Source organism: Musa acuminata, chromosome BXJ2-7 (assembly GCF_036884655.1).
Source record: "Musa acuminata AAA Group cultivar baxijiao chromosome BXJ2-7, Cavendish_Baxijiao_AAA, whole genome shotgun sequence".
NCBI classification, from domain to species: Eukaryota; Viridiplantae; Streptophyta; class Magnoliopsida; order Zingiberales; family Musaceae; genus Musa; species Musa acuminata.
Genome location: NC_088344.1, coordinates 31,665,135 through 31,693,034, shown reverse-complemented (window position 1 = coordinate 31,693,034; position 27,900 = coordinate 31,665,135). Strand labels below are relative to the sequence as shown.

The window sequence follows — 27,900 nt, the reverse complement described above, 5'->3', positions numbered from 1 at the left end:
GCTGAGGAGTAAATGATTTGTGGAATTGATAGTAATTCATAAACATTGTTCTTACTCTGGCCTTAAACCAAGGATGCCCTCGTGTTCAAATCCTTGATAAGAAAAGAGTTAGAAAAGAATTCAATAGAGGTATTATTTTGTTTGCAAAATTGAGAAATGGAAATGAGATTTCGTTTAATGTGAAATGCACACAAAACATCATCAAGTTTAATGTGAGGTGCTAGTTCCTTATACTCGTCTCCTAGGCCGTTAAGGATATGGACAGTAACTTTTTTATCACTGAGAGAATAACTTGGCCAAGTTATCGATGATAATCTTTATGTTATTTAGATAATCAGCAATAGTACTTCCCTCTTATTTTGTTTTCATAAGATCGGATATGAGACTAAGCATGCGAGTGCGTGAATGATTTGCCGGTTTGTAACTTGCACCAGGCTTCAGCAGTAGTGTCACACGAAGATATGAGTGGGGCGAGAGATCGAGCGACTGAGGCTTGAATTGCTTGAAGGATAAAACGATCCTGGTATAATCATAGTTTATGGTCCGGATTTGGTACTGGACTAGGTACTCCTAGGATGTTGAGCATCGTTGGTGAACAACGAAGAGAGTCATCGACATAGCCTAGAAGATCATAGTTAAATAGAAGATTAGAGAATTGAGCATAAATAGCAGATTAGAGAATTGAGCATGTCAGGATACGTAGTTACCATCTTTGGATAATTTGAAGGGGATGAGGGTTGTTGTATATAAGAAAATACTATGGTTCCCTGTGGAAACAATAACTGGAGTATCAAAGGTAGATGATAAAGACATATAGAAGATATGGACTACTACGCGGGAGCAAGTAGAAGTCTACAGCAATGACAAAGGATAAAAAAGGAAGAAGTGTTGGTACAGATCAGTAAGTGTCACCTGAGGTCTTCGTTGAAGGAGGAGTTTAACTGCAATATTATGGAAAGTTGATCTTTGTTCAGTAGTCCTGCAGTAAGGAGGATGCTTCCAGTGATGAACAGCACGTTGTGTAGCAGCGATGGGCAGCAAGCGGCGTGGAAGTGGTTCCGGATGCCACTTGAACTCCGTCTCCTTTTTCGATCACGAAATGGGATGGATGGGGCTGGGAGTTTAGTTTCCGTGCAGACTCGCCACTCCCTAGGCTGGTCTCAGAGACGACAGGACCCTCGATGGGGGGGGGTTGGTGGGGGAGGTGCGGCGCAGGTGATGAATGAACTGCCGTAGACGAGCAGCGGCATGATGTCGGACAACAAGAAATTTTCTCGGCGTCGACTCGATGGGGTGCTGCAACAGCAACGATGGTTGATGAAAGAGAGGATTTCCTCAACTGAACAGCAAGAAGAAATCTCGACAGTTGAGAAAATATCTCTATTATCATGCAAGAACCCTGTAATCATGCAAGAACCCTGCAAGTTCATCGTTTACCCGTCTCTCCAAGTATTCCCGAGCAGCATTCTGCATTTCCTCATCCAATTCCCTGCTCAAACACGATTAAAACATATTGATCGAAAGAATTATCGAGATAATATGAGATTAAAATTACGAAGAAAGATCATAATGAATTCGGATGCACGAATCATTAGCTTAAGATGTATTCTTGGTATTCGTATAAGTTTGACCGATGGGAACATCTTGAAGATGTTCCACACCAACAAAGCCAAGAAAAAAAAACTTATTAAGGAAAAAAAAAGAATAATTAAGAGAAGGGAGCAAAGAGTGCTGGGTAAAAAAGCATCGTACCAAAATTATCAGGAAAAGAGACATTTATAGGGTCAATGGTATGCTGCTACATTGCTTCAAGAATTAATTTTGGGCGACTGCCTGCAGCTTAGTTTTGAGAATATTTCTGTAATAAAGATAATTTTTTTAAAAAATAAATTCATGTTTTTCTTAAAAAATAATTAAAAAAAGAAAGATATATTAAAATTTCAGCAAAAGGCGCTTTGCTGGTTGCTACGTGCAACGATTACCCCCAAACTTCTAATAAATAAAGATCAATTCAAAAATAATAAATTCATATTTTAAAAAATTGAATAAAAATAATAAAAAAGATGTATTAAAAATTTATATTTCTTATTAAATATTTTATAAAAATATGATGATATATAGGAATAAAAAGATTAATGATCATATTTTTTTATCCTAATTGATAAAATAGTAGTTCCAATACAAAGCGTTAACGTAACACGAAGGTGTTAACTGGTTTAGTTGATAAAAGTCTTGAGCTCGAATATCATCTTCATCGTTTATCTTTAAAAAAAAATAAAATCTACTCGAGTCTTATTAAGTCGTTCAATAACTTTATATGTCGTCAGGTCAGTATGTAAATCATATGGGTGACTTAACTAAGAACATTTATCATATTGTAATAGTATGTTATACCTTTAATTAACAAAATATTATAAGATCAAATCTCACCTTCATCATTTACTCTTTATAAAAAAAACTATTTGAGTTTTAACAAAATATGACACCCAAAATTTTAACAAATAAAGATAAATTTAAAAAATAAATTCATGTTTTTCTTAGAAAATAAATAAAAATAAAATAAAGATATATTAAATTTTTATATTTTTTTATTAATATTCTATCAAAATATGATGGCATATAGGACTAAAACGATTAATGGTCATATTTTATGTCCTAATTGATTGAATAAGTTATTCATTGATTAAGAACGAGTGAGACTTCCATCTAATAACCTTCGTTATTAAATTAAATAAGTAATTATAACACACAAATAATAGTATATCTCGAAGGTACTTAGCTAATAAAGAATTCGAATTGTCATCTTTATCATTTACACTTTGCACAAAAAAAAAATCATCTTAAGTTTTATTAAGTCGTTAAATAACTTTATATACCACCTCAGCATGTAAATCATATGGTTTGAAGATACTTAAATATAATATTATAATATTATGATACATTGGAATAAACTAAGGCATAAATTTTAAATACTATTAATTGAATTTTAGATTAATTCAAGAACAAAAATATAGCTCGAGTCGCGTTGAGATTCGAGTTCAAGTATCCTAGTAGTTCATAGGATTAGGAATTGAATTTGTAAAATTATTACAACTACATAACATTAATAAAATAGAAAAAATATATATATAGAAATTCACGATATAAATAAGAAAAAAAGGGCATAGGAAAGTTATAATAGACATATAATATATAGGAAAGGAAATAAATCACATTAAGATATTCTACTTATAAGGACATCCTAAATAAGGAACTATTGAAAGGATACTGTGAGCATTGAAGCTCGGACTTCTTAGGTACCAGCATTGAATTCTTCTAGTTTGCAAAGTTGCCATTGCCTCGAGCGTTCTCTTCCTTTTTTCTACGGCCGCCGACATCCCTTTCTGAGGTTGCATTGGTTGTTGCTGTTGCTCGATTTAAGCTGCGATTGCTGGGGTTGAACAAGTTGTTGGCACCTGATTGAGGAAGAAGAAGCTGTCCTGTGTTGCTGTTAAGGCTTGCTACTGCAGGTTGAATTGAAGAGGAAGTTGCTACTTGTTGTCTCTCTGCAACAGAGCTGCTGCCGGAGGCTGAATCGAAGAAGAAGTAGCTATGGTTGGTTGCTTCTTGGATGACTCAGTGCTGCTACAAGTTTTTAAGGGGGATTAATGTTGTTTTCTCTTCTTCTTGATTCTTCTTGGATTGGAGGTTGAGTCAACATCGAATCGAGCTGAATTTGACTTTGATCGAAACATGATTTGAGTAAGATTGAATCCCTATTAGAATTCTTGTTGGGTCGAATTAGAGTTCGACAGACACAAACTCGATTAGATCATCCAAATTTATTCAAGTTCATGGAACATCAGATAGTTTTGGTTTTGTTCATATAGAGACCTTCACTTGCACTGAATCATGTGTGTGAAATAGAATTTATCTAGGAGATTCAACTCAAGAAGGTTATGTCACACAAGAATGTTGATACCTAGAAAGACCACATGCATTAATGTAAAATTCAATCAATAATACTAGAAACTTTACTGTACCGCATCAAAAGAGTCACTTAGAATTCAAGATTGTCAAAGAAAGAGGATAGAAACAATGACATGAGCAGAAGAAAGAGATTGCAGAACATGAAATGAGATCCCAATATCATGATCCTTGAAAAATATTGCATGCATATCTCTGGGTAATCCTATGAACCTACGAGGGTGTTTAAGAGGAATAACTTTTGCAAGGGGAAACAAGTCTTTAACAGGGCTGTCAGTAAAAGCCTTGGGATGATAATGCTAATGTATGTCTAGTCCTTTTCCATAGACTTCATTGATGGCTTTGTGCTATGAAAAGCCTTGGGATGAGAATATTGCTCATGAGCAAATCTTTTGCAGGCAAACTTCAAAGATCAATGCAGGCTTTTTTCAGCATGCCAAGATAAAGACATAAAGCTTTTATGGCTTATCATGGAAGTCAGGTGGTGGGTCAAACAATATCCTTGTGTCAAGGATCAAAGTCCTAACACTCCCTACCATTGCTTTCCAAGGCAACAGTTCTTGGGCCAGACAGATTTCAAAACATTAAAACAGATGGTAGTAGAATTATGACATCCAGTGCTCTATCCATTATCACAAGTTTCAAGCTCTGCTAGCACTGCTAGGATTGTGATGCATGTATGTATGTATGTACGTATGTTTATATGTGTGCAGGCACATGCTATGATGACTGCAAAGATTTAGTACTGTCACACTAAGCTCTTCCAATCATTTAAAATACAACAGCCTTTTCAGATCTTGGTTACAAGCTAGCTGTGAATTGGACCACAAAATTGCCCTCAACAAAGATCAATGACAAAATAATACAGAGCAGGAGACTTAGTCAGAAACATCTATATTCTCCTACATAATGTGTAAATTAAAATGTCTGATATATTATGAGCCTGTCTATGTAATTGATATGCTCTTGAGTTGAGCACACCAACTTCTAAAACAAAATAGTTCTATGCTGGAGCAAACAAAAAGGCTGTGTGGAAAAGGAGTGAAAGAAACATTGAGATCATATAGGAGACAGCTAAAATATTAGTCTAAAGGCAATACATTTCTCCTTTCTCCTTAGGCCTTTCTCTATTATATTAACTAAACTAAAGAAGGCTGAATGTTTCAGTGTCATACTCTTCCCCCTCTATGCCAAGCTCTGATGTCCACTTAACACCCATCTGCAAAGCCACAAGTTTCTCTTACATACCCATAGCAACCATTAAATGAAAATTTGCACTAACTGGAGCTTGAAGCAAAATTATATGGAACGAGCACATATATTATGTAAATATATTGGACATGTACATGTTAGATCAGCTAATCTAATGCTCAGAAGGGGATTTGGGAAGTCGGAATGGTGTAAACCTCAGTAGGAGAAGGAAACAACAGGAAGTAGCAGAACTGACTACAGAGAGCAGAGCTCCATAGATAGGTTAGAGTCCAGCAGCTCTTCAATCATCTGTTCTATGTGACGTTCCTCTAAATAACTGAATTCCACCTCCCCATGGCCGTTCTCCTTCACAACCCAGTTGGTCTCTTCCTTCTTCCCTCCTGCAAACTCGGTCCTCGCCTTCGTCATATCATCGACAAACACCGAGCTCATGTTATCAGCTGCAGCACCATTAACCAGCAGAGCTGGCTTTCCCGGTGCGTCCTTGACGACAGGCTGCGTGGCTTGAAGCGACAGCAAGTTGAAGCGGTGCAGCTTCGCGGTGAGAGCTGCCGACAAGTACCGACAATTCGATGGCAAGGAGCCATTGGGACCGTAAGAAAAGTTGGTCCTCGCCCTCGCCCCGCACATCAGCCTTGCTGCTTCATCGTACGCCCTGGCGGCGTCCTCTGCCGTCTCGAACGTGCCGAGCCATATCCTCGTCTTCCTAGAGGAGGAACGCAGCATCGCTGAAAGTTAGTGACGGCACTAAGCGCTCATGAAAGTTGATCGTGGAAGAGATGTGAATCGCTTACAGGAGAGGGTGGCGGATTTCGGAGACCCAGGAACCCCAGTGCCTCTGCCGGACGCCGCGGTACCGCTTCTGAGGCCTGGCCATGAGGGAGGGCTTGTTGGTTTCTCTGCCGCGGCAATGCAGGGGAAGAGACAGCGAGCAGAAAGCCCTGTGACGAAGGCGAGCATTCTGAGACTGGGAGGGTCGGTTTATGTAGTTAGATTCGGAGGGGGTGGGGCCCTCCTCCATAGCCAACTGTGATCCAAATGGGGGTGTGGCCCACAGGGTTACTGTCATCGCGAACATGGACACATATGTCAATCTGATCCCCTTGTTTTGCGCTTGCACCACGCCAAGGGTTGGACTGGTCTTCAACTGAGCTAATCATGGGGCAATTTGAAGCTTAAAACATTGGAATAATCCCTACAATGTGCTGCAACAGTGATGAGACTATATCAAATCAGCTATGAGTGTATCACACGAACATCCCGAGGCATCATCTTTAACTGCATCAGTCACTTTTTCTGGGATCATCTGCCTGGGAAATGTGAAGTCTTGGATGCTGGAATTTATGATAACTCTGCGGATAAGAATTCTTCCCCTTACCAAATGCATTGCACCATCCCCAGATGTTGCATTTGGCAGATAGTGTTCTTGTTGCAGCTGATGACCACTCGATTTGGAACTTTGTGGATTGTGAGTGTGTGTTGTTCCCGTGTCATGCTGCTCTGGTAGCAGAAAACCTGAGAACAAGCCACATGGTCTGGGAGGAAGTATTAATGATGGGGTTGATGGTTTTGGCAGAAATGGAGTGCATGAATCTGCTTGTCCATGTGAGAAGAGACTCACTTTCAGTAAAAGGGATCCCAAAATATAGGCATAGATGCAAAAGAGTGGTGATTCTGCAGCTATTTTTGACCCATCATCATCCATACATCGCACAATGACTGCAACAAAAGCAGTTGTCATAGAAATCCTGCAACAGGCATTGATTTCTTCCCCATACCTGCTTGGTTGCATAAATGCATCCCCTCATGGGGATGATATGCAGAACCCACCTGATGTTGGTCTTCATGTGCACTATTTTTGGATTGAACCATTCAGAATAATGTTTTCTAGGAGCTGTTTGGTGCAGAGCAATCTCATCGTGGGTGGATACTGTGTGCCCATATCTTGGTTGTCCCTTCTCAAACACTGCTGGAGGCTGTTAATTTTCAAGTACAGGAATCACCAGAGCACAAGATAAAAATCCATCCAGATAGAAACCAAAAGACATCAAACTCGATAGTTCATAAAGATTGACAAAACCACAAAAAAGTTCCAAGAGAAAAGGAGATCAAACAGCATCTTCTGAATAGTTGGCCAGGTTTGTCCTCTGAATTGTTCAGATTTAGGAGGTCATTACCAGGTAATGCTGCCAATGAGCAAGCAAACCCATTTATTCCAAAGTGAATTCCATGTCTCCACTGTTAACTCATGTTGTTCAAGTGTTGCAGACATCTACAAAAAGACTGGATGTGTGACTTGATGCAGACTGAAATCAGAAGTGGAGATACAGTGTGAATTGTTCCTCAAAGCAAAAGAGCAGGTGCAGTTCATCATTAGTTAAAATCAAATAACTCATGATCAAGTTTCAGATAAATAGCTGACATGAAAAGTGAAACATATAGGGACCTAAAGGCTCCATTCTTCATTGAATGCTGGAGCATTTAAATGGCTACTTAATAGCAAAGACTTGTTAGTTTAGTTTTTAGTTGACCTTTGGCCTCTGACAAAATTTCTATAAATGTTTCCTTTTGAGTGAGTGAGCATACAAATTATCAACACCAACTCTGTAAGCTCAACCATTACTGATCTATATTGAAGAGTTCATAACAATGAACTCTTTTGAACAGTAGGGAAACTAGTCTTCTTTTTCTCTTTATTTGACTAGTTCCACACAGAACATCATGAATCACAGTTACCATTAGGTTTTCTATTCCATTCTCTAAATCCAGCATCCACCCAGACAGCAAGAACATGTTATTCGTAGCTTCCAACTCCGGTGCTTCAAACAAGTTTAGTGGATCAAAATACCGGAGAAATTTGCGGCGGACTTACCCAGCCATCGCCTTCTACACGATGCCAAACGACACAGAAGAGGAGGAAAAGAAAACACCATAGAACTCAGCTAGTTGCATCTGTGACTTCATGGAACGGGAACAAAGTGTGCAGAGCAATAAACTCCAACTTGCAAGCCTAATCTAATGATCGAGACATTCACAGCAGTGTTGGTTCCAGTCGAGAACGCGGTTTAAAGACTAAAAGCTGAGTAGGAGAATGGCCCTCTTCTTTCTTTGGTCTTGGTCTATGAAGACTGATGGATCCCGCATTTTATGGGATCTCTTTTGAAGAAGGAAAGCCGTGACAGCTTATGATGAGGACGTGATGTAATCAGTCGCTGTCACCGACGCTGAAACGTTGTGCACAATCCTTCGCCACCAGTAGGGATTGCAGTTTAGCGTTTGCTGCAATAGAAACAGCAGGAAGCTCGCAAAAGATCCATTACTGGGCTTGGGAGTCTCTCTGCGAAGCGTGTTCACTATATGGGCTTTTAGCAACTGTGACAGGAGGAAGTAAAAGCCTAAACGGTGAGGTAGCAAAAATCCCATTGACACAGTATAACAGAGACAGGTTTGATTTGGTTTAGTTTGACTTGGCTCCGCTCGATGTGACAATGGTGGAGCGCAAGTCCAACCCAACCGGCTTACATCTCTTTGTTCCACCGACATGGCGAAATGCTACTTCTCCTACTCCCTACTATAAAAGAGAACCGGGCCGCCCAAGTCAAGGGTTTCTCCTCGAGCATTTAGGGTTTTCGTCGTCGCCGCCGCCGCCGCCGCCGCAGCTGTGTTTCGGACCAACCGCGGAAATGGTACATCTCTGTACTCTTCCTCCTCTGCTCTAGCTCTCGTCTGGGTTTAGGGTTTCGATGTTTTGTGATGATTCGCTTCTGTTCGCTTATTTCTCCACGGTTAGCCGTCGCACAAGACGTTTCGGATCAAGAAGAAGCTAGCGAAGAAGATGCGGCAGAACAGGCCGATACCTCACTGGATCCGCATGAGGACCGACAACACAATTAGGTACTCCTTTTTCTATACGACCAGATGCGGTGACTTTCGTTGAATTTGCCCCCTTTTCTCTCATCCTGGAGGCTCTGATCGGTTCAAAGTTGGTTGTTTTAATGGTGTTACAGGTACAACGCGAAGCGCAGGCATTGGCGCCGCACAAAGCTAGGGTTTTGAGAATGCCCTAGGTGGGTTCAATGGCTTTCTGTTTTCCTCGTCCTCACTTTTAGTAATTGCAAGTTGTCGATCGTTTCTCTTTGTTGCACTCTAATGTTGTGGAAAGAGAAGTGGTCGTAATAGAATTTGGTTCATTTTGGCCGTATAGCCATAGTTTGTGTTATGCAACTTCATTGTACTTTCATTATGCCTAAAGACTGTCTTTATTTTGAGGATTTCATATTGCTTTCGATTAAACTTACCCTAAATGTGCTTAACCCTGTGGTGTTAATTATATGATGAACCATATCTTTGAAGACCATTTATATTTCTTGCCGAGGTTGGTTTCCCCGTGGTGTCACTATTTAGCATCATTTGTGCACTAAAGTGACTGCTAGAGATAGGTTTGTGTCAGTCCGGGAGACTTGAGAGACCCAGGCCCACAACCCTGATCCCACAATCAAACATATTACTCATGTAATTAGTTATCTTAGCACGTCGATTTCTACGTTTTCAAATATCATATTCAGATTTATATATACGAAAGTAAAATACTTAATCATATCTCTCATCATGTCATCGATTAAATATCGTAGGATTTATTATTGAACACGTGTTGACTCGATCTCATTTTGATTTATCATTGAGCACATGTGGTATTTTTGTCAATGGAGTTGACGATGTGAGAAGTAATAAGATTAAATATTTTAGTTTCATATGAATATGAATCTCAATGTAAATTTTGAAAGTATAGGGATAGCCTCTCTTTGTTATGATCCAAGTTTTGGAATAGCGCTCTACATTAGATCCATTGGTGTTTAATTTTGAAAATGTTCTCTTCGTCGTAGTGTTACGGACTTAGCTGGAATTACTTAAGTTGTGAGGCACCTTTGCGGTCAAGACGCGAACTTAGTTTGAGTTGGCTAAGTTGCAATGCACGCTTGTGCTAACTTCTCGGACTTAGCTGGGATTGCTTAAGTCTTGAGGCATCCTTATGATATATACATCCGCAAAGGTTCAGCCTAGTTGCAATCTCGTACAGGTCTCGAAGGATCTGTAAAACAGAAAGTTGATTAGATTGAAAATGAGCGACAGACAAGTCTCAATGTGTGCACAGAAGAAAAGGGAGAAAGGAGAAAAAGAAACACTTTAGAAGGTAGAACGAATAGTTGCAAGTCCACAAACAACTGCTCTTCGGGTGCTGGGCGCGAAGGCAAGTTCTCGTCAAGTCAACATGCAAACTTGTGAAGATTTTTCAACACCCGACAATATACTGAAGCCCCATCCAACCTTGTGCCACCCGGGGGGTTCCAGGGTGCTGAGATGGTTGATGTTTTGGACACTGCAGTGGGCTGCAGAAAACAGTCCACGACACATGAAAACAGAGCTATTTTGGGGCTTTTTGGCTTGACACGGTGAGTAGTCGTACTGTAACGCTGCAACCTTTTCGAACATGTATTTTTAAAAGAAAAACACATAAAACCAAGACACATAAAACCAAGTCATGTTTAGATTATTATCCTTCTGATACCATTCTCTTCAAGACACATGGACTAAGTGGCTTGGGTGTTCCACCTCAATAATCTTTGATCGTGAAGAAAAACTTAACTGTGTTTTTTTGCAGTCAATGATTGACCTTGCAGACTACTCATGCCTTTCTCCTGATGTTCTTAGTTAGGTTACTACTCTGCATGTTGATGATGCCCTGTACTTGTCTTAGATTGTCATAAGATTCATCTTTTGGTAAATCCTTTGATCATCTCTTGTCTCTAGCTCACTTGAGGACATCATCTGGTCCTAGCTGAATTATGTGAATATAAATTGCAGCAGCAATGAATCTCATTGACGTGTTGACAGTTTGTTTGTGCGACATGCTTGTCGATTCATAAAAATGCTTAGTGTGCCTTGTGATTGGTCAAATTGATAATCTTATTTTGCACAGCTGTTTTATTTAGAAATGTTACACAGATTAGCGAAATGACACACTTAAGCCATCATTTGTTGCTTTCTTCTTTGAGCATTATTCCCTTCTACATCAATTGTTATCTCGTTTATTATTGTTGCATCTGCTTGAAATTAGTTATCTTTATTATTTCGATAATTATATTATTAAAAATTATATTACGATTCTCATATTTATAAAAGTAAAATATTGAGATGCTTATATAGGATTAAAAAATTAATTTTATAAAATTAAAAATCAAGAGAGAAAAAAAAATTTTATTGAAGCAACGAGATTAAATGATTTATCTTATATGAAACTCAATATAATTCTTAAAAAAATATAAGGATCGAGATATTAAAAATCTTTAATTATATAAGATAATAATATATAATTATTTTTATCTATATTTAAATAGTTATTTTTTATTATTCATTTTTGTGGGCAATTGTTGCTGTTGTTTTAATCAGGCATTAATTTCCCAACTGCCAGGAGAGACACCGGCGATGCCAAGTTAATGATATCTTTTCTACAGACATTGGCCTCAAAGTCAGAACCATATCATGTAGAGGTTCGACCCATAGCTTGCTCACTCGTTCTGTATTGTTTCATCCGAAAGCTGACGAGCAATTTAGACCCTTTATTTACTACACGATGCATTGGTTCACCGTCCGATTTGAGACATTGGATGACTCATCTCCCTTGTTCTGGTCTTGGTTGGCCGAATCACCCCTGAAAAACTCGGCGGTGCTATCACCCTTGAGATAGTTTCCACGGATGCCGAACTAACAATAAACGCCCGTCGCCGCTCGACCCGCCACAACAGCTTCTTCCACAGGCCGATCGAAACGTGTCCCGACTCACCGCGCAGCGCGGGAGCATATGGCTCCGAGCCTCACCTTTAACCGATAGCCTCTCCCTCCCTCCCCACCCCTCTTCCTTTCTTGTCCTATAAATTTGGTGGCCTGTCGGCCTTCGTAGTTCCCGTCAAGCACGCATTGCTTGTTGCAGTTTTTATTTCTCTTACTCCTCGCACGAAGAAATCCATACAGGATACCCAAACACAGCCAACCGTGACACAGAGATCAGATCCAAGAGAGTGAAAGTGAAAGTAGAGAACGAGAGAGAGAAAGAGGGAGGAGAGAAGAACAGGATCTTCTTCTCTCCCTTGTTGCACCCCCGAAACTGACTCACTTTCTTCTCGCTAAAAGAGAAGAATTGGAGAGATGGCCACCGATTTCGGTGGAGGCGGCAGGTCCGTCTCCCTGGAGGACATCAGGAACGAGGCCGTCGATCTTGTCAGATATTTTTGGACGCTGAATTCTTTGTTTTCCATTTCTGTTGCTTCATCTGGTGGAACTAATCGTCTTCCGTCTTTGCTTCTCCTTTTATTTTCTTTGACTTCTCGTAGGAGAAAATTCCGGTGGAAGAGGTCTTCCAGCAGCTGAAATGTAGCACCGAGGGGCTCACCACTGCCGAGGGTGAGCAGCGGCTCCAGATATTTGGTCCCAACAAGCTCGAGGAGAAGAAGGTTCATATATACTTCCATAGTCCTCATTATTTGTTTTTTTGATGTGTTTTCTGCGTAATCATTTTTGTTTCGTGATCGTTTTCTGAATCAAAATCAGGAAAGCAAGTTACTCAAGTTCTTAGGATTCATGTGGAATCCGCTCTCGTGGGTCATGGAGATCGCTGCCATCATGGCCATTGCCTTGGCTAACGGAGGGGTAACTGCTTATTTCTTCTGTACATCCATTGATCAGTGGTCGTAGCTCCTCCAACAAGCGAGAAGCTTTTCCACAAGCAGCAATGATCATGCCTGCACTCATGCAAACAGGGTAAGCCACCAGACTGGCAGGACTTCATCGGAATTATCTCTCTCCTTATCATCAACTCTACCATCAGCTTCATCGAGGAGAACAACGCCGGAAATGCCGCCGCTGCCCTCATGGCTGGCCTCGCGCCCAAGACGAAGGTGCCCGCGTTGTCTTCGACTACAGTTCCATGGACCTCTGGTGCTTTTTCCTGCGTAGATTGCGAATTTTTGTCGACTTACATCGGATGATCGATGGCAGGTGCTGAGGGATGGCAAGTGGTCAGAGCAGGATGCTTCAATCCTTGTTCCTGGTGATATTATCAGCATCAAGCTTGGTGATATCATCCCTGCCGATGCCCGCCTCCTTGAGGGCGACCCGCTCAAGATCGACCAAGCCGCCCTCACCGGCGAGTCCCTCCCTGTGACCAGGCACCCGGGCGACGAGGTCTTCTCAGGGTCCACATGCAAGCAAGGAGAGATCGAGGCCGTCGTCATCGCCACCGGCGTCCACACCTTCTTCGGAAAGGCGGCACACCTTGTCGACAGCACCAACAACGTGGGTCACTTCCAGAAAGTGCTCACCGCCATCGGAAACTTCTGCATCTGCTCCATTGCCGTCGGCATGCTAATCGAGATCATCGTCATGTACCCGATCCAGCACCGGAGATACAGAGATGGCATTGATAACCTCCTGGTGCTGCTCATTGGCGGAATTCCGATCGCCATGCCCACTGTGCTGTCGGTCACAATGGCCATTGGATCCCACCGCTTGTCGGAACAAGGAGCGATTACCAAGAGGATGACTGCCATCGAGGAGATGGCCGGCATGGACGTGCTTTGCAGTGACAAGACTGGCACCCTCACCCTTAACAAGCTCACCGTCGACAAGACCTTGATCGAGGTGATGACTATATCTGTAGGGTCAACTACTCCATAATGTGAACCACTGTGAATCAGCGTCGTTTCCTGTTGGTTTGCTGCAGGTGTTTGTGAGGGACATGGATAAGGATGCCATAGTCTTGTATGCAGCAAGGGCTTCCAGGGTCGAGAACCAGGACGCGATTGATGCCTGCATTGTCGGAATGCTGGCCGACCCCAAGGAGGTAAAACATGGTTGATGTGAAGCAGAATGATAGGAAGGCAATTAATAGCATCCTTCTCTCTTCTACGATCTAATATGTTCACGTTCATGACCTTTCACAGGCACGAGCTGGGATCCAGGAAATCCACTTCCTGCCCTTTAATCCAGTGGAAAAACGCACTGCAATCACATACATCGAATCAGACGGCAAATGGCACCGCTCAAGCAAGGGTGCTCCTGAGCAGGTACACGGAGTTACGGTTTCGGCTGCTGGAACTTATTCTGAATTCCTTAATCCCACCATGATAAATTCGCTACCTCTCATCAGATCATTGAGCTCTGCAACATGCGAGGGGATGCTCGGACGAAGGTCCATGGCATGATTACCAAGTTTGCCGACCGCGGCCTCCGTGCTCTTGGTGTGGCGAGGCAGGAGGTGCCTGAAGCAAGCAAGGAGAGTGCTGGTAGCCCATGGCAGTTTCTGGGTCTCTTGCCCCTCTTCGATCCTCCTAGGCATGACAGTGCCGAGACCATCCGCCGTGCCCTTAATCTTGGTGTTAACGTCAAGATGATCACCGGCGACCAGCTTGCCATTGCCAAAGAGACTGGGCGCAGGCTTGGGATGGGCACTAACATGTACCCGTCCTCCACCCTCCTCGGCGAGAGGAGCGATGACACCACCGGCCTCCCCATTGACGAGCTTATCGAGAAGGCCGATGGCTTTGCTGGAGTCTTCCCTGGTACTAAACAACATGTCCTTTGCATAGGTTTGCTAACTGGCGTTCTCTGTCCTACGATTTACTCGATCCTCTCTTGTTTCAGAGCACAAGTATGAGATAGTGAGGAGGTTGCAGGAGAAGGAGCACATCTGTGGGATGACAGGAGATGGTGTCAATGATGCACCAGCTCTGAAGAAGGCAGACATTGGTATTGCCGTGGCAGATGCAACCGATGCCGCCCGTGGCGCTTCAGACATCGTGCTCACAGAGCCTGGTCTGAGCGTGATCGTGAGTGCGGTGCTCACAAGCCGCGCCATCTTCCAGCGCATGAAGAACTACACGATCTACGCCGTCTCCATCACCATCCGTATCGTGCTCGGCTTCATGCTCGTCGCCCTCATTTGGCGCTTCGACTTCTCCCCGTTCATGGTCCTCATCATTGCCATCCTCAATGATGGTACCATCATGACCATCTCCAAGGACCGGGTTAAGCCCTCCCCTGTGCCAGACTCATGGAAGCTCCAGGAGATCTTCTCGACCGGGGTCGTTCTCGGTGCTTACCTTGCAATCATGACTGTGGTCTTCTTCTTCCTTGTTCACGACACTGATTTCTTCCCTGTGAGTAACCGTGCTCCTAATACCACTGATCACAACATGAAGCTTAAGGCAGCTGATAGGCAAATCTAGAGGCCATTATTGATCTGCACATCTTAACGATGCAGAAAGCGTTCGGCGTGAGGTCAATCAATGGCAACAACGATGAGCTAACCGCAGCACTGTACCTCCAAGTGAGCATCATCAGTCAGGCACTCATCTTTGTCACCCGGTCCAGGAGCTGGTCCTTCATCGAGCGCCCTGGTCTCCTGCTGGTCTCTGCCTTCGTCGCCGCCCAGCTGGTAAGCTTCGCATCTCTCACTTGTGAGACCGAGCGCTTTCTTCGTTCGTTTCTAGTTCTCCTCCCACGAGGAAGTATTAATTGCTGAGGATTAGCACAGGCTAATGACCATCCTCACCTTCTCGTAGGTGGCCACTGTCATCGCTGTGTACGCCACATGGGGCTTTGCGAGGATGAATGGCATCGGATGGGGGTGGGCTGGGGTCATTTGGCTCTACAGCCTCATCACCTACTTCCCTCTGGACATTCTCAAGTTCATCATTCGCTATGGTCTGAGCGGCAGGGCCTGGGACAACCTTCTCCAGAACAAGGTAAACTATGTCTTCTCTTCTCTCTCTCTCTCTCTCTCTCTCTCTCCTACTGACACCAAAATGAGCTGAGGGACTTCATCGTTCATTCATAACGCAGACGGCCTTCACCTCGAAGAAGGATTACGGGAAGGGCGAGAGGGAAGCACAATGGGCGCTGGCCCAACGCACCCTGCATGGTCTGCATCCCCCAGAGACCACCGGTCTGTTCGACGAAAAGAGCTACAGGGAGTTGTCGGAGATCGCTGAACAGGCCAAGAGGCGCGCCGAGGTCGCCAGGTAAAAGCAACAAACTCCGCTCTACCGAACTCTTCATAGACGAGTATTCTATCAGGAACAGCGACACGACATTAACGCATGGGGGTGCAATATTTTGCTTCAGGCTTAGGGAGCTGCACACGCTCAAGGGTCATGTCGAGTCCGTCGTGAAGCTCAAGGGATTGAACATCGAGAACATGCAGCAGCACTACACTCTCTAAAGGGAGAAATAAGCGCTGTACCTGCGCAGGAAGAGTTGAAGACCGTAGCATCGCTGTTGTGGTCTTGTTTCTTAGGCAAGTGGTTCAAATAATTCAGCAGATCCAGACGTGGGTTTTGCAGACGGTCGATGTCACCGAAGCCACGCTAGTTTGCGTGGGGCTATTTGTTGTAGTACGACAACCATATATATTTGTGGCAATCTTTTCATTGCCATATGTTATTTGTTTTGCTGCTATTGGAACAGTAGAAAGTTTCCATGCTTTCTTGCTTATTACTGTAAGGTTCTGTGGCAGACAAGATTCTGATGAGCTAAGCATATTCACTTATAGATTGTGTGAAGCCACTCATTTATCTATTAGCAGATCGAAGGTGTGTGACTCTTTCAGAACAAATAACCTATGCACAAAACACCTCTAATCTCATAACTAGTACTAACTACAACATATACACTGTCGACACATTTGCCTGGCTCACCTGTGAGAATTCGAAATAATAATGAGCCACGCTTCCCAACCTAAAAAGGTCGAAGATTTGTTGACTTCAATTCGACATGGGGTCAATCTTTTAATGCCAAAGGAAAGCATTTGCATCGTTCTATGATTATGTGTTGTTCAAGCTAATATAATAATTTAATCATTAACCTATCTATATTTTAAGGTAAACTGAGTTTTCAACTTGATAATTTATTAGATTTATGGTAATCAAACTTTCTAATTGATCTTATTCAACATGATTTAATAATACTTCTCTCATAGAAAACTAAGTATTACCTATCTAATCTTTTACGAAACTGATATACGTTTAAAATAAATATCACTTCTAACTTGGAAATTATTTTTATCAATTATCTTCACTTTTATCAAAATTATAATTATGATTAAAAATTTGACATCCACATCGCGAGCCGACCCACCGTCAATCCTCGGTGGGCCCCAGAAGACGATGGCGGTTTAGCGTCACCGTCCTCGTGGGGTAGGCCACCGACCCAGCAGCTGTCGGTCGAATCGGCACACCACGCGTGACCACGGAAGCCGATACGTGTCCCGTCACAATTGCTCCTCTCGTTTGATTATTCTACAATAATACCCTTGCCGTCCCCTCGGCTCATACAGCATTAACGTCCGTACGATCGGAGATCGAGAACCTTAAAAGGATCACAGCCGCACGCAAAGAATCGTGGGCTTGATGTAATTTCAAGGAGAGTGGAGAGGAAGGGAAGATTGGTGATGGCGGCGATGATTCCGTCCACAAGTAGGTTTCTAGAGAGATCTATTCGAAGGTGCTCACTTGGATTTATATGCGACAAGCTTTACTACCGTACGATATATAAAACGAGAGAATCATATCGGTTCGTGGCTGATGGACGCTCCAGATATGCCCTACTTGAGTTAAGTCGGTCGGGGGCCAAGGTCCGCATAACCGCGGTCTCTATAAACGCAAGCTCAATCGCCTACTCCGCATCGCATCTTTGTTCTACAGCTCTTTTCCCTCTCTCTCTCTCTCTCTCTCTCTCTCACACACACACACATATTTGTGGTAGTTTGTCTTACACTAATGGCCATGGCGGTGCTCCGATCACACGATTGCCTCAAAATCCGCCTCCACCTCGATGCCTACGGATTCCATCGTCCGCCGCCGGCGAAGCCGCACCGGAAGAAATCCCCACCGCCGCCCCACTCCTCGCGTCCCGCCCATCCTCCTCCACCTAGAAAGGCCGGCCGGCAGGGCCCCCTGCCGCCTGCTCGCTTGCCGCCCTTGCAGGCGTTTAAACCCAGCTGCTCCGCCAACCATCCGCGTGACGGCTTGAGATCGCCGTCTCCGCCGAAGGATGGTGCCCAGTCCGACGGGGAGACCTGCCAGCGGAGGGCCCTCGTGATGGAAGAGGTGCGGATCATGAAACGTGGCGAGGAACTGAAGCCAAGAGCGTCCGTGGCCGCAGATCTGAGTCTGGAGGGTGATGATTCGGCCCTTAGAACCGCGAATCAGCTGAGGCCGGAGCCGGAGATCCTCCCGAGAAAGGTTGGGCTCGCCGTTCTGGAGTCAGCGTACGCGGGGCCGGCGTTCTTAGCGTCCCCCTCCCCCAGTTCCCTTCCTATTCCTTATTTTTTCTTGAAGAAGGCTGTGGTCAAGGGTGACGAGGCCGTGAAGGCCCTTCCAGCACGCGGCCTGGCATGGTAATTCGCCATGACGGCAAGTGGGCGTAGGGATGGAAAATTGCAGTTTTGGTGGCCAAAAAAGTGCGTTTGACCGGAAAAAAGTGATCTTGGTCGGAAAATTTTCAGCTTTGGCAAAGAACAAGAAAGGATTCTGTGGCAGGGGTGGTTTAGAGGGTTCAAATTTGGATTGCTGTGTCTTCTATTGGCTTCTCCGATTCGAGCATCTTCCTCAATTTTTTCGAAAGGAAGATGTGGACTTGGAGTTTCCTTGGTAATTATACTACAGTTAATTACATTTCTCTCCTCTCTTTATAGTTCAGTAACCTATGTCTATACCTTGTTAGGAGTAAGCGTGATGTAGATTCGTTGGTAGGAAAGTAGGCAATGCTTTGGTTAATCCGGGTATGGTGTCTGTTTGGTCAATTAGAAGTTATTGTATTATAGCTCTATAATTGTGTCCGGATTATGTTCACTTTGCTTTGACATGTAGTGCAGTGGTCTTATGGGCAAATCATAATAATTTCTTTTTCTTTATCCTTCGTTTGTGTATTCACTTAATGTTGTTGTGACCGGAGAGTGTGTTCAAATTTGTTTCTTCTCTTGCCGGTGGTTCGTCCAGCTTGTATTAGTAGCTAGTAAGCTAGCTTGAGCTGGAATGATTTGGTCAACATGAAAGAGAAATTTTATGCCGTAATTATATGTTAGTACCCTTACCGATTCTTGAGGTTGATCTTGTATGGGATCGATTTTCTTAGAAATCTATAGGGTTTTTTTTTTTTTTTTTTTTTTTTTTTTTTTTTTTTTTTTTTTTTTTTTTTTTCAAGTTGCTGCTCAAAAGATTGATAAAAGGATTGAAAAAATTTGTCAACGATGAATACATGATTATTTATAAAATTTTTAATTTTCAACTCTTAATAGGATTCTTACACAAGACCTAAGTCTTAATAGAGTTTCTATTCAAGACTCTTACTTCTAAAACTCTGAAGATTTATACTTCTAATCAATTCCTAATATTTTTTTAAAAAATAATTTTTAAACTAAACCTAACCTTAGTTGGTCTCTTCACCTCTTTAATAAGAGTCGACTATGTTGGTTTTACATAAATGTCCCTTTTAATAAAAATCAATTAGGACTCTCTTAGTTAGAGTTTTAATAGACCTATCCTCTTTAAATCAACCTTGTCCTCGAGGCTGACGTTTCATAAATTCTAAGAATTTAATCTTCAAGTCGTCATAGTTCTTCCAAGTAGCATATTCTATTGGTAGGTTCGCTCATTGTATTAGTATTTTAGTAGTGGGTCGTCATCGTCGAGTCACGATCCATCGATCAATAATAATACTCGGTTGGGTTTAGAGTTCTCCTTGGGTAGTCATATTTGGTAGATGACTTTGGACTGTCTCGTTTTGTCCCAACTTGAGTTTTAAACACGACACATGGAAGATTGGATAGATTCGGGAGTTGGCGGGTAAGTCCAATCTATATACTATAGCTTCGATGCGCTCCAAAATTTGGTAGGGTTCATAGAACCGAGGTGAAAGCTTCATAGATGTTCTCTGGTCTAGATTGATGTTTGCTTGTATGGCTGGAGCCGTAGAAAGACCCAATCTCCTACTAAAAATTTTCTTTCGCCTTTGTGTTGGTTATATTACTGTTTTATCCTTACTTGAGCTACAGTGAGATTATCTTTTAGCAACTTCTGCATTTTGTCTCTGTCTTGTAGTTCTCTATCTACTTGTTTTACTTTAGAGGTGCCCAACACATATTTTGGGATCATAGTGGGAGGTCGGTCATATGTAGCCTCATAGGGAGTATATTTTGTGGATGAATGATAAGTTGTATTATACCACCACTCAGCCCAGGAAAGTCACTTTGTCCACTCTTTTGGCCGGTCACTAGTGAAGCATCTGAGGTATGTCTCCAAGCACATGTTCACCACTTCAGTCTGGTCGTCGGTTTGTGGGTGATACATCGTACTCATTTTCAATTTAGTGTTATGCATTTAGAATAACTCTGTCCAAAATCTGCTCGTGAAGACCCAATCACGATCACTTACAATAGATATCGGTATCCCATGTAATTTTATAATATTCTCTATAAATATTCGAGCAATACTAGAAGTAGTGTAGAGATTACGAACAGCGCAAAGGTGAGCATACTTTGTAAGGCGATCAACCACGACAAGAATTGTACCTTTTTCTTGTGATGAGGAAGCCCTTCGATGAAGTCCATTGATATATCAGTCTATATTGAGTTCAGGACTGGTAGAGGTTGCAGCCTTCTAGGACTTGCTAGTATCTCGCCTTTATGTCGTTGACATACATCATATTATGCCACAAATTTAGCAATAATATTTTTCATCTCTATCCAATAAAAAATTTGCTTAATTCTCTTATAGGTTCTAAGGAACCTGGAGTGCCCGGCTGCAGGTGTGGAATGCGTCTCTTGAAGGATGGTCATTATGCAAGTAGAATTTGGCACAAGCACAAGGCATCCCTTATAGCGCAATTCTTTTGAATTTCAACTATAATGAGCCACCGAGCTTCGTGTTTCCTCTATTTTTTAATGATCTTACTGGTTTTCGGATCTTCCTACCATTTCCTCTTAATATCCTCAAGGAAGTCGTCGGTTGGAAGTGAAATAATCGAAAATTCAGCTTACTCGGGTAGCCGTGAAAGCACATCTACAATAACATTCTCTTTCCCCTTTTTTTAAGTTATTTCATAATCATATCCAATAAGCTTTGTTACCCATTTTTGCTGCTCGGGGGGAGATATCTTCTACTCTAAGAAATATTTTAGGCTTTTATGGTTGTTCTTGATTTAAAAACGTCGCCCGATTAAGTACGGTCTCAATTTGGCCACCGTATGCATAATTGCGAGTATCTCTTTATCGTAAATAGTCATCTTGAGATGGGAAGGATATAATGCCTTACTAGTATAACCGAGGGGGCGGCCATCTTGCATTAGTACAACACTAATTCCGACTTCGGAGGCATTGACTTCAATAACAAAAGTCTTGCCGAAGTCAAGTAGTGCAAGTATAGGCGTTGTCATCATTGCGGCTTTAAGTTCATCGAAGGCGATGGTGGCTTTGTTCGACCATTGGAAAGCATATTTTTTCAGCAAGGAAGTAAGGGGTGCACTAATCTTTCCATAGTTTTTCACGAACTTACGGTAGTAGCTTGTTAAACCGAGAAAGCCGTGTAGCGATTTTATGTTTCTCGGGGTCGGCCAGTTCTGCATTATTTCAATTTTGGAGGGGTCCATCGTCACACCTTCCTCTAATATAATATGCCCAAGATATTTCACATTCTGTTGAAGAAAGCTGCACTTCGATTTTTTGACAAAAAGAACATGTTCTCGCAAAATCGTCAAAAAAGTCATAAGGGCTGAAAATGACTTTCAAGAGAAAGGTTGTAAACAAGGATATCGTCGAAGAAAACCAGCACAAACTTACGAAGATATTTCTAGAAAATATCATTCATAAGGCTCTCGAAGTTGGATGGAGCATTAGTGAGACCAAAGGGCATTACCAAAAATTCGTAGTGGTCGTTGTGTGTTCGAAAATGCGATTTTCGGTATATCTTCTTCGTATACTCGTATTTGATGATACCCGGATCGAAGGTCCAACTTTGTGAAGACTCATGCTCCCTTTAATTCATAAAGCAATTCATCTACTATTGGAATAAGATATTTGTCCTTGACGGTTATGCCATTGAGAGCTCGGTAATCAACACACATTCGTTATGTTCCGTCCTTCTTTCATATGAGGAGCATCGGTAAAAAGTAGGGGTTGCAACCTGGCCGAATAACTCTTGTTTCGATTATCTCTTTTATAAACCTTTCTATTTCATCCTTTTGGAGATGTGGATACCGATATGGCCAAGTATTTGCTGGAGGTTTGTTCGGAAGAATCGGTATACAATGATCATGCCGACGGATAGGAGGTAGGTTGCACGATTCGTCAAATATATTTGAAAATTTAGCAAGCAAAGGAAGTAGGTTTGGATCTTCAAATTCTGTTGGCTCTCCCTTAGTTTGCTGCTCAAGTTGTACCAAAAAGTCGTTGCATGCTTTGTGCAAAACTTTCTCCATTCATTGTGTGCAAATCGTCCTTACGTCACCCCCATGTTTCCCGTGCAATATCATATGTTTCCCCTTACTGTAAAATATCATAATTAGTTTCACAAAATTTCAGGAAACATCATATAATGTCGTCAGCATTTGATGTCGAGCACGGTCTTATCATCATCAAGAGGGAGGAGGAAAAAATATGCAATTATCTCTTGGTCCTACAGCAATAGTTTTACCCACGAGCACATACGATCACACTTTAAAATTTGTCCATCTGCGACCTTAACGTCAAACCTACTGTAATTATTAATAGTAAGGCCATCCAGATAACAACCTTGCTGTTCATAAAATTATTAGTGCTCCTGATGTCAATAAGAATAGTGATAGGCTATTGCTTTAGAAGTCCTCTCACTTTCATCGTTTGCAGGTTCGCGTAACCAGCAAGGGCATGCATCGCAATATCAATCGACTGTTGTTCTTCATCCGCGACCTCTTCCTCATGCTCATAGACCTCCTCCATGTCTTTAAAAAGTTCAATTAGTAGGAGGTGGCCCCTTTTGTAGCGATGATCACGGTTCCATGGCTCGTCGCAATGCCAACAAAGACTCTTTGCTGATCGGTCACGTAGTTCTTCTCTTGTCAATTTTTTTGGCAACAAAGGATAGTTGTGAGCAGAAGGCGGTTTATATGCCACGGGCCTAGGAGAGGTTCTCTTCCTCCTAGCATCTTGGTTGAGTCGTTCTTCTTGTATTTGGACGAAAGAAATCACAGTTGTTACGGTACGGGGCTGTCGCGCCTTAACCTCCCTTTTTTATCTCTGACTTAAGTCCTTCGATGAATGTTCCTAACAATTGACGGTCAGTCCAATCATGAGCGAGGTAGGATAGCTTCTCAAACCTAGTTTGGTACTCTTGAATTGTAGAGGTTTGTCGAATCTTTGCGAGTTGGCAATTGACATTTTCATACTCCGGAGGTCCGAAATGATTTAATAGTGCGTTCTTAAATTAATTCAACGTCGGAGCCCCATGATTGTATTCCAGCCAATTGTACTATTGAATAACATCTCCTTCAAGGTGGATGATAGTAATTTCCACCATAGCATCATTTGACGTTCGGTAGTACCGAAAGTAATGTTCGACGCGCGCAGAAGTAATGTTCCACCCTCATGCGCAGCCTAATCATGTCCGAGAGCTGTCTCTCCTTCTCTGGAGGCCTCTCTGAACTCTCTCCTCATTGAAATTTGGTTGGACTCTATGGTTGTCCAATTCTGAATTCTGCAAACAAAGCACGCAATTTGTCCTCCAAGCGCGATTCAAGTAGCGATTCAATCTGTGATTCCAATGCTTCAAATTTGGCATCAATTGGATCTTGTGAAGCCATAGCATATGCTTGCAGATCACAGATGTCCCTGTCTTTTTTCTGTTGATGGGTTAATGACATGTGATGGTGGAAGGTTTAGAAAAATTGAGGATCAGGGAAAGGTACTGCAATAGATTTTTACGTCTAACGTGTAGCAGTTTGGACGTAAAAGATTAGTGATTTATATTAAATTTTTTTTGATAAAACCAAAGGGAAATCTGTTGTTAGGAAATGTCAAAGTTGTCATAAAAATTTCGTAGAGATTTGGATAGAAAAAATGTAGTAGCAAGATCAAATAAACTGTGCTATGCGGTTGGAATTCTGCAAGTACATCTTTCATCGTAAAGATGAAAACTTTACGACGAAAAGTTTATGCAGCAATATAGGAACAATTTTTTTTTTTGGATTTCTGAATAAGGATAACTAAATTATAGCAGTAGTAAGGTAGGAAACCAGAACTTGTTGCAATTCACGAGGAGATCAAAGGATGATTCGCGATGGTGGAGATGACGGTGGAATTCGGTGACAATCTTTTAAGCAAATGTGAGAATTGCTTTGGGTGACTGTGGAGGGCTGATGGATAGCTGTGGAAGGGCAACGAGACGCTAAGAACATTGTTCTGATACTAAGTGTTAGAACCCTTACAGATTCTAAGCTTAATGATGATCTTTTTAGGGGATTGACCTCCTTAGAACTCTATAAGGGTTCCTTCCTCCAAGTTGCTGCTCAAATGCTGCTAAAATGATTCATCTATTCATTGAGAAATGAGGATGAATACATGACAATTTATAGGGCTTCTAAACCTCAACTCATAACTCATACTTAAGATTCCTACTTCTAATCAACTCCTAATATGACTCATATTCAAGACTCCTACTTCTAACCAACTCGTAATGCTTCTCTAAGAAGTAACCTCCAAACTAAACTTAACCTTAGTCGATCTTTTCATCTCTTTAATAGGGGTCGGCTAGATAGATTTTACATGAATGTCTCATTTAATGAAACTCAATTAGGACTCTCCTTACTAATAAAATGCTAGCTTTGTCTTCTGTTGGTTAGTGTGTATATAAAGGGAGATAGAACGGGTGAATATGTGGTGTAAACGTTATTATAACCAAGGTGTCGAATTGTGTAGTTGGACGATGATGAATATTGCCTGTGTTGAATCATTGGTCATCGTTTACTTGCATTGATCTGTATGCATTATATCTGTTTTCTTTTGTATCAATGTTGGGAAAGCTTTATGGTAATACAAACTGCAGTGTCATATGTTGTCTGAGAAGATCTTGCATCTCACAATGGCTCTTCTTTCATGTAGATTATAATAAGATAATTTGTCGTTGTCAGTAGCTAGGCTGTTCTGCGTAAAATCATTACTGGGAGAGGAGACAAGTTGATTAAAAATAATATCATTCATTGCATGTTGGATCCACCAAAGGCCAATAACAATCAAAACCCATTTTATCATTTCACCCAGTCTACAAAGAAGAAAAAATTTTTATCTCAAATTTGGATTCAAAAAGATGCCACAAAGAAACAGAGAAGGGAGATTAAGAAAACAATGACTGATGGATTCAACAACGAAATAATAGAAAAAACAGGATTCAACAACAAGAAATATTATGAGGATTCCAAAACGAAAAATCATCATGTGACTGCAGAGAAATTTTCATATCACAAATCTGGGCATATAAATAGGGCCAAATAAAGAATCTAATAAATCAATATTTCATTGTCAATTTACAAGAAGATCAGAAACCACAAGAGAAGCATCCAAAACTTGTACATTACAAAATGTGGGCTTCAAAGCAATTAGAATATCCAAAATCCAAGTATCCTTTGAAACATTAATAGTAGTACCGTTGCCTATAAATTTAGAAAACTATCTCTCAAATGTTCAAGAGCAAGAAGAAATAAATGTCAACTCTAGCTTTGTTTAGAAGAAATAAGCTCATATTTAACCTTGGCGACATTATCCCAAATGACATCGACATTAGAAATGTAAAGAGTAAGCATTTAAGTTTGTAGAGCAAATTTTATACTGTATAAATTCTTAACCCTGAGACCCCCAATACACTTAGGGAGAGTAACAGTGTTGCATGAAAGCAAATGTAGACCCCTAAAATCACCACTATTAGCAAAAAAAAATTTCTGATGGACCTAACAATGCTACTAAGAATAGTATTAGGCATTTAAGTCGTACTTGAAGAACGAAGAAGCACAACATGAAAAGAAGACAATACTTCTAGCTTGGGATAATAGGGAACCATGCCAAAGATTTGAGTTTGGGTGTTCATGGATGAGATCGGAATCCATCCAGAAGCAATGAGAGTGCCAAGTAACTAAAAGTGAAGTTGTCCTCGTTAATATTAAACAAATTGCAAACATCCTTTCTTAAACCCTTACAAGCACTAGACTTAGACACACTAACATGTTGATTAATCAACATATTATAACACACAAACTGCATATATCAAATGATAAATTTTAATAAAATAAAATAAAATAAAATAGAAAGGAGTAATATTCCCTTAGTAGTTATCTCTTTAACCTTAGAAAGAAGTAATGAACTACCATTAAGCAAGCATGCAAAGTTAAGGGGAAGAAATACAAGGTTTCATTGGTGATTAAACTAGGAGAAAATTTGACCAAATGCAACATTTGAAGAATCATATTGCGGGATAACCTATCATGAGCCTTCTCTAAGTCAATCTTAATATGAATATAAGAATTCTTCTTGCCTTTAGAAATATAGAGAGAGTGAAAGACTCTTAAGAAACCAAAATATTATCATGAATATATTTATTAGAAAGAAAAGTTGATTGTTCATTAGAAATGAGGGAGTAGAGAGGTCCCGTAAGCCTATTAGCCAAAACTTTAGCTAATATGATAACTTTAGTTGATATTACACAAAGAAATCGATCAAAAATCCTTAATTTCAACAGGGTATTTAAATCTAGTCCAGCCTAATGATAATATATATATATATATTATTTTGTCTATTATTACACTAAATTTAGGATTGAGGAAACCAAGATCTCTTTTTAACAGGCGATGCATCCCCATGTAGTTTTGAATAATGTCATGATTCACTCTATCAGTATAGAGATATTAATGTTATCCGAGCCTCTTTGACAATGTAGAGGTGTTGGAGTGGCGTGAAATGACCTCTCCTCCCTATACTTACAATCAAACATAAAGAAAATGAGGACCCATACTTAACGTCAGTGGTTAAAAGAGAAGTATCAATCCTACTTTTTTCATTCAATCAATCAAACATTAAACGTGTTTGAAGGCATATGAAGTTGTTGCCCTCAATTATTTTTTTATGTCCTTAATATAGTACCTTCAAGTTGATCAAGTTTTCACTCTATGTTAGCAATAATTACGTAGGCAAAATACTTAATAGAATTTTTATTGTACGACACCTAGAAAAAAATAATGTTTAACTCAACAATTCATATGGAGAAATAAAACAAGCACCATTCGGCTTCCATCACCTCAGTGACATTGCTTTTTTTTTTTTTCAAAAAAGAAAAAAAAACTTCTATTAGCTTAAAATTTTATTTCAATCAATATCCTAGTTGAAAGAGAGCATAGGTCATTTAGTGACTGCTGACTTCTAAAGACCAATAACTTTATTAGATCTAGCAAAATTAGCTAACTAGTCGGCATACTTATTTTCTTCTCTAAATTCATGTATAATTGAATATTCAAATAAATTTTGTATTAAGTGCAAAACATCCCTAGTGATGTTGATCAGCTTCCATGGAGGTTTGGTTTTTCTCTCTAAAATATCAACCACTAGTGCATCATCTGTCTCAATTATTAGTTTAGTGATTCATTTCAATAACACAC

The 27,900-nt window shown here is 41.1% G+C and overlaps 4 protein-coding genes across 5 annotated transcripts; 3 read left to right on the top strand and 1 right to left on the bottom strand.

The window, feature by feature from the left end:
- Window positions 1–4,908: 4,908 nt before the first annotated feature.
- Window positions 4,909–6,119, bottom strand: LOC103992274 (ethylene-responsive transcription factor ERF003-like). 2 transcript variants are annotated; one of them, XM_018828609.2, is made up of 3 exons: window positions 5,973–6,119; window positions 5,373–5,884; window positions 4,909–5,185 (listed from the first exon to the last, which is right to left on the bottom strand). In XM_018828609.2, the coding sequence occupies exons 1-2, from the start codon at window positions 6,053–6,055 to the stop codon at window positions 5,413–5,415; spliced, it is 555 nt and encodes a 184-aa protein (XP_018684154.1). In that variant the 5' UTR covers window positions 6,056–6,119; the 3' UTR covers window positions 4,909–5,185; window positions 5,373–5,412. The 2 variants fall into 2 exon arrangements, with proteins under 2 accessions (XP_018684154.1, XP_009410184.1); XM_009411909.3 differs by lacking the exon at window positions 4,909–5,185 and having other exon boundaries at window positions 5,266–5,884.
- A 2,532-nt stretch (window positions 6,120–8,651) lies between these two features.
- LOC135617583 (uncharacterized) lies at window positions 8,652–9,454 on the top strand. Its single transcript, XM_065117960.1, has 3 exons — window positions 8,652–8,864; window positions 8,969–9,072; window positions 9,186–9,454. The coding sequence occupies exons 1-3, from the start codon at window positions 8,667–8,669 to the stop codon at window positions 9,232–9,234; spliced, it is 351 nt and encodes a 116-aa protein (XP_064974032.1). The 5' UTR covers window positions 8,652–8,666; the 3' UTR covers window positions 9,235–9,454.
- Window positions 9,455–12,727: 3,273 nt separating this feature from the next.
- On the top strand, window positions 12,728–16,725 carry LOC135616394 (ATPase 8, plasma membrane-type-like). Its single transcript, XM_065115585.1, has 12 exons — window positions 12,728–12,757; window positions 12,802–12,882; window positions 12,993–13,130; window positions 13,231–13,872; window positions 13,955–14,074; window positions 14,175–14,297; window positions 14,381–14,792; window positions 14,875–15,389; window positions 15,494–15,667; window positions 15,795–15,977; window positions 16,075–16,253; window positions 16,357–16,725. Exons 1-12 carry the CDS (start codon window positions 12,728–12,730, stop codon window positions 16,451–16,453), a joined length of 2,694 nt encoding a protein of 897 aa, XP_064971657.1. The 3' UTR covers window positions 16,454–16,725.
- Window positions 16,726–17,909: 1,184 nt separating this feature from the next.
- Window positions 17,910–19,144, top strand: LOC135617582 (uncharacterized). Its single transcript, XM_065117959.1, has one exon. The coding sequence runs from the start codon at window positions 18,009–18,011 to the stop codon at window positions 18,630–18,632; it is 624 nt and encodes a 207-aa protein (XP_064974031.1). The 5' UTR covers window positions 17,910–18,008; the 3' UTR covers window positions 18,633–19,144.
- The last annotated feature ends 8,756 nt before the right edge of the window (window positions 19,145–27,900 follow it).

What these genes read in the sequence shown, in the direction of transcription:
- LOC103992274 (XM_018828609.2), bottom strand. Translation starts at nt 6,055, where the DNA reads ATGGCCAGGCCTCAGAAGCGGTACCGCGGCGTCCGGCAGAGGCACTGG. An exon ending in GAAATCCGCCACCCTCTCCT is followed by an intron (nt 5,885 to 5,972) that starts GTAAGCGATTCA and finishes TTCCTCCTCTAG; the next exon opens with GAAGACGAGGATATGGCTCG.
- LOC135617583 (XM_065117960.1), top strand. Translation starts at nt 8,667, where the DNA reads ATGGTGGAGCGCAAGTCCAACCCAACCGGCTTACATCTCTTTGTTCCA. An exon ending in TCGGACCAACCGCGGAAATG is followed by an intron (nt 8,865 to 8,968) that starts GTACATCTCTGT and finishes CTCCACGGTTAG; the next exon opens with CCGTCGCACAAGACGTTTCG. An exon ending in AGGACCGACAACACAATTAG is followed by an intron (nt 9,073 to 9,185) that starts GTACTCCTTTTT and finishes ATGGTGTTACAG; the next exon opens with GTACAACGCGAAGCGCAGGC.
- LOC135616394 (XM_065115585.1), top strand. Translation starts at nt 12,728, where the DNA reads ATGTGTTTTCTGCGTAATCATTTTTGTTTC. An exon ending in TTGCCTTGGCTAACGGAGGG is followed by an intron (nt 12,883 to 12,992) that starts GTAACTGCTTAT and finishes TCATGCAAACAG; the next exon opens with GGTAAGCCACCAGACTGGCA. An exon ending in ACAACCTTCTCCAGAACAAG is followed by an intron (nt 15,978 to 16,074) that starts GTAAACTATGTC and finishes TTCATAACGCAG; the next exon opens with ACGGCCTTCACCTCGAAGAA.
- LOC135617582 (XM_065117959.1), top strand. Translation starts at nt 18,009, where the DNA reads ATGGCCATGGCGGTGCTCCGATCACACGATTGCCTCAAAATCCGCCTC.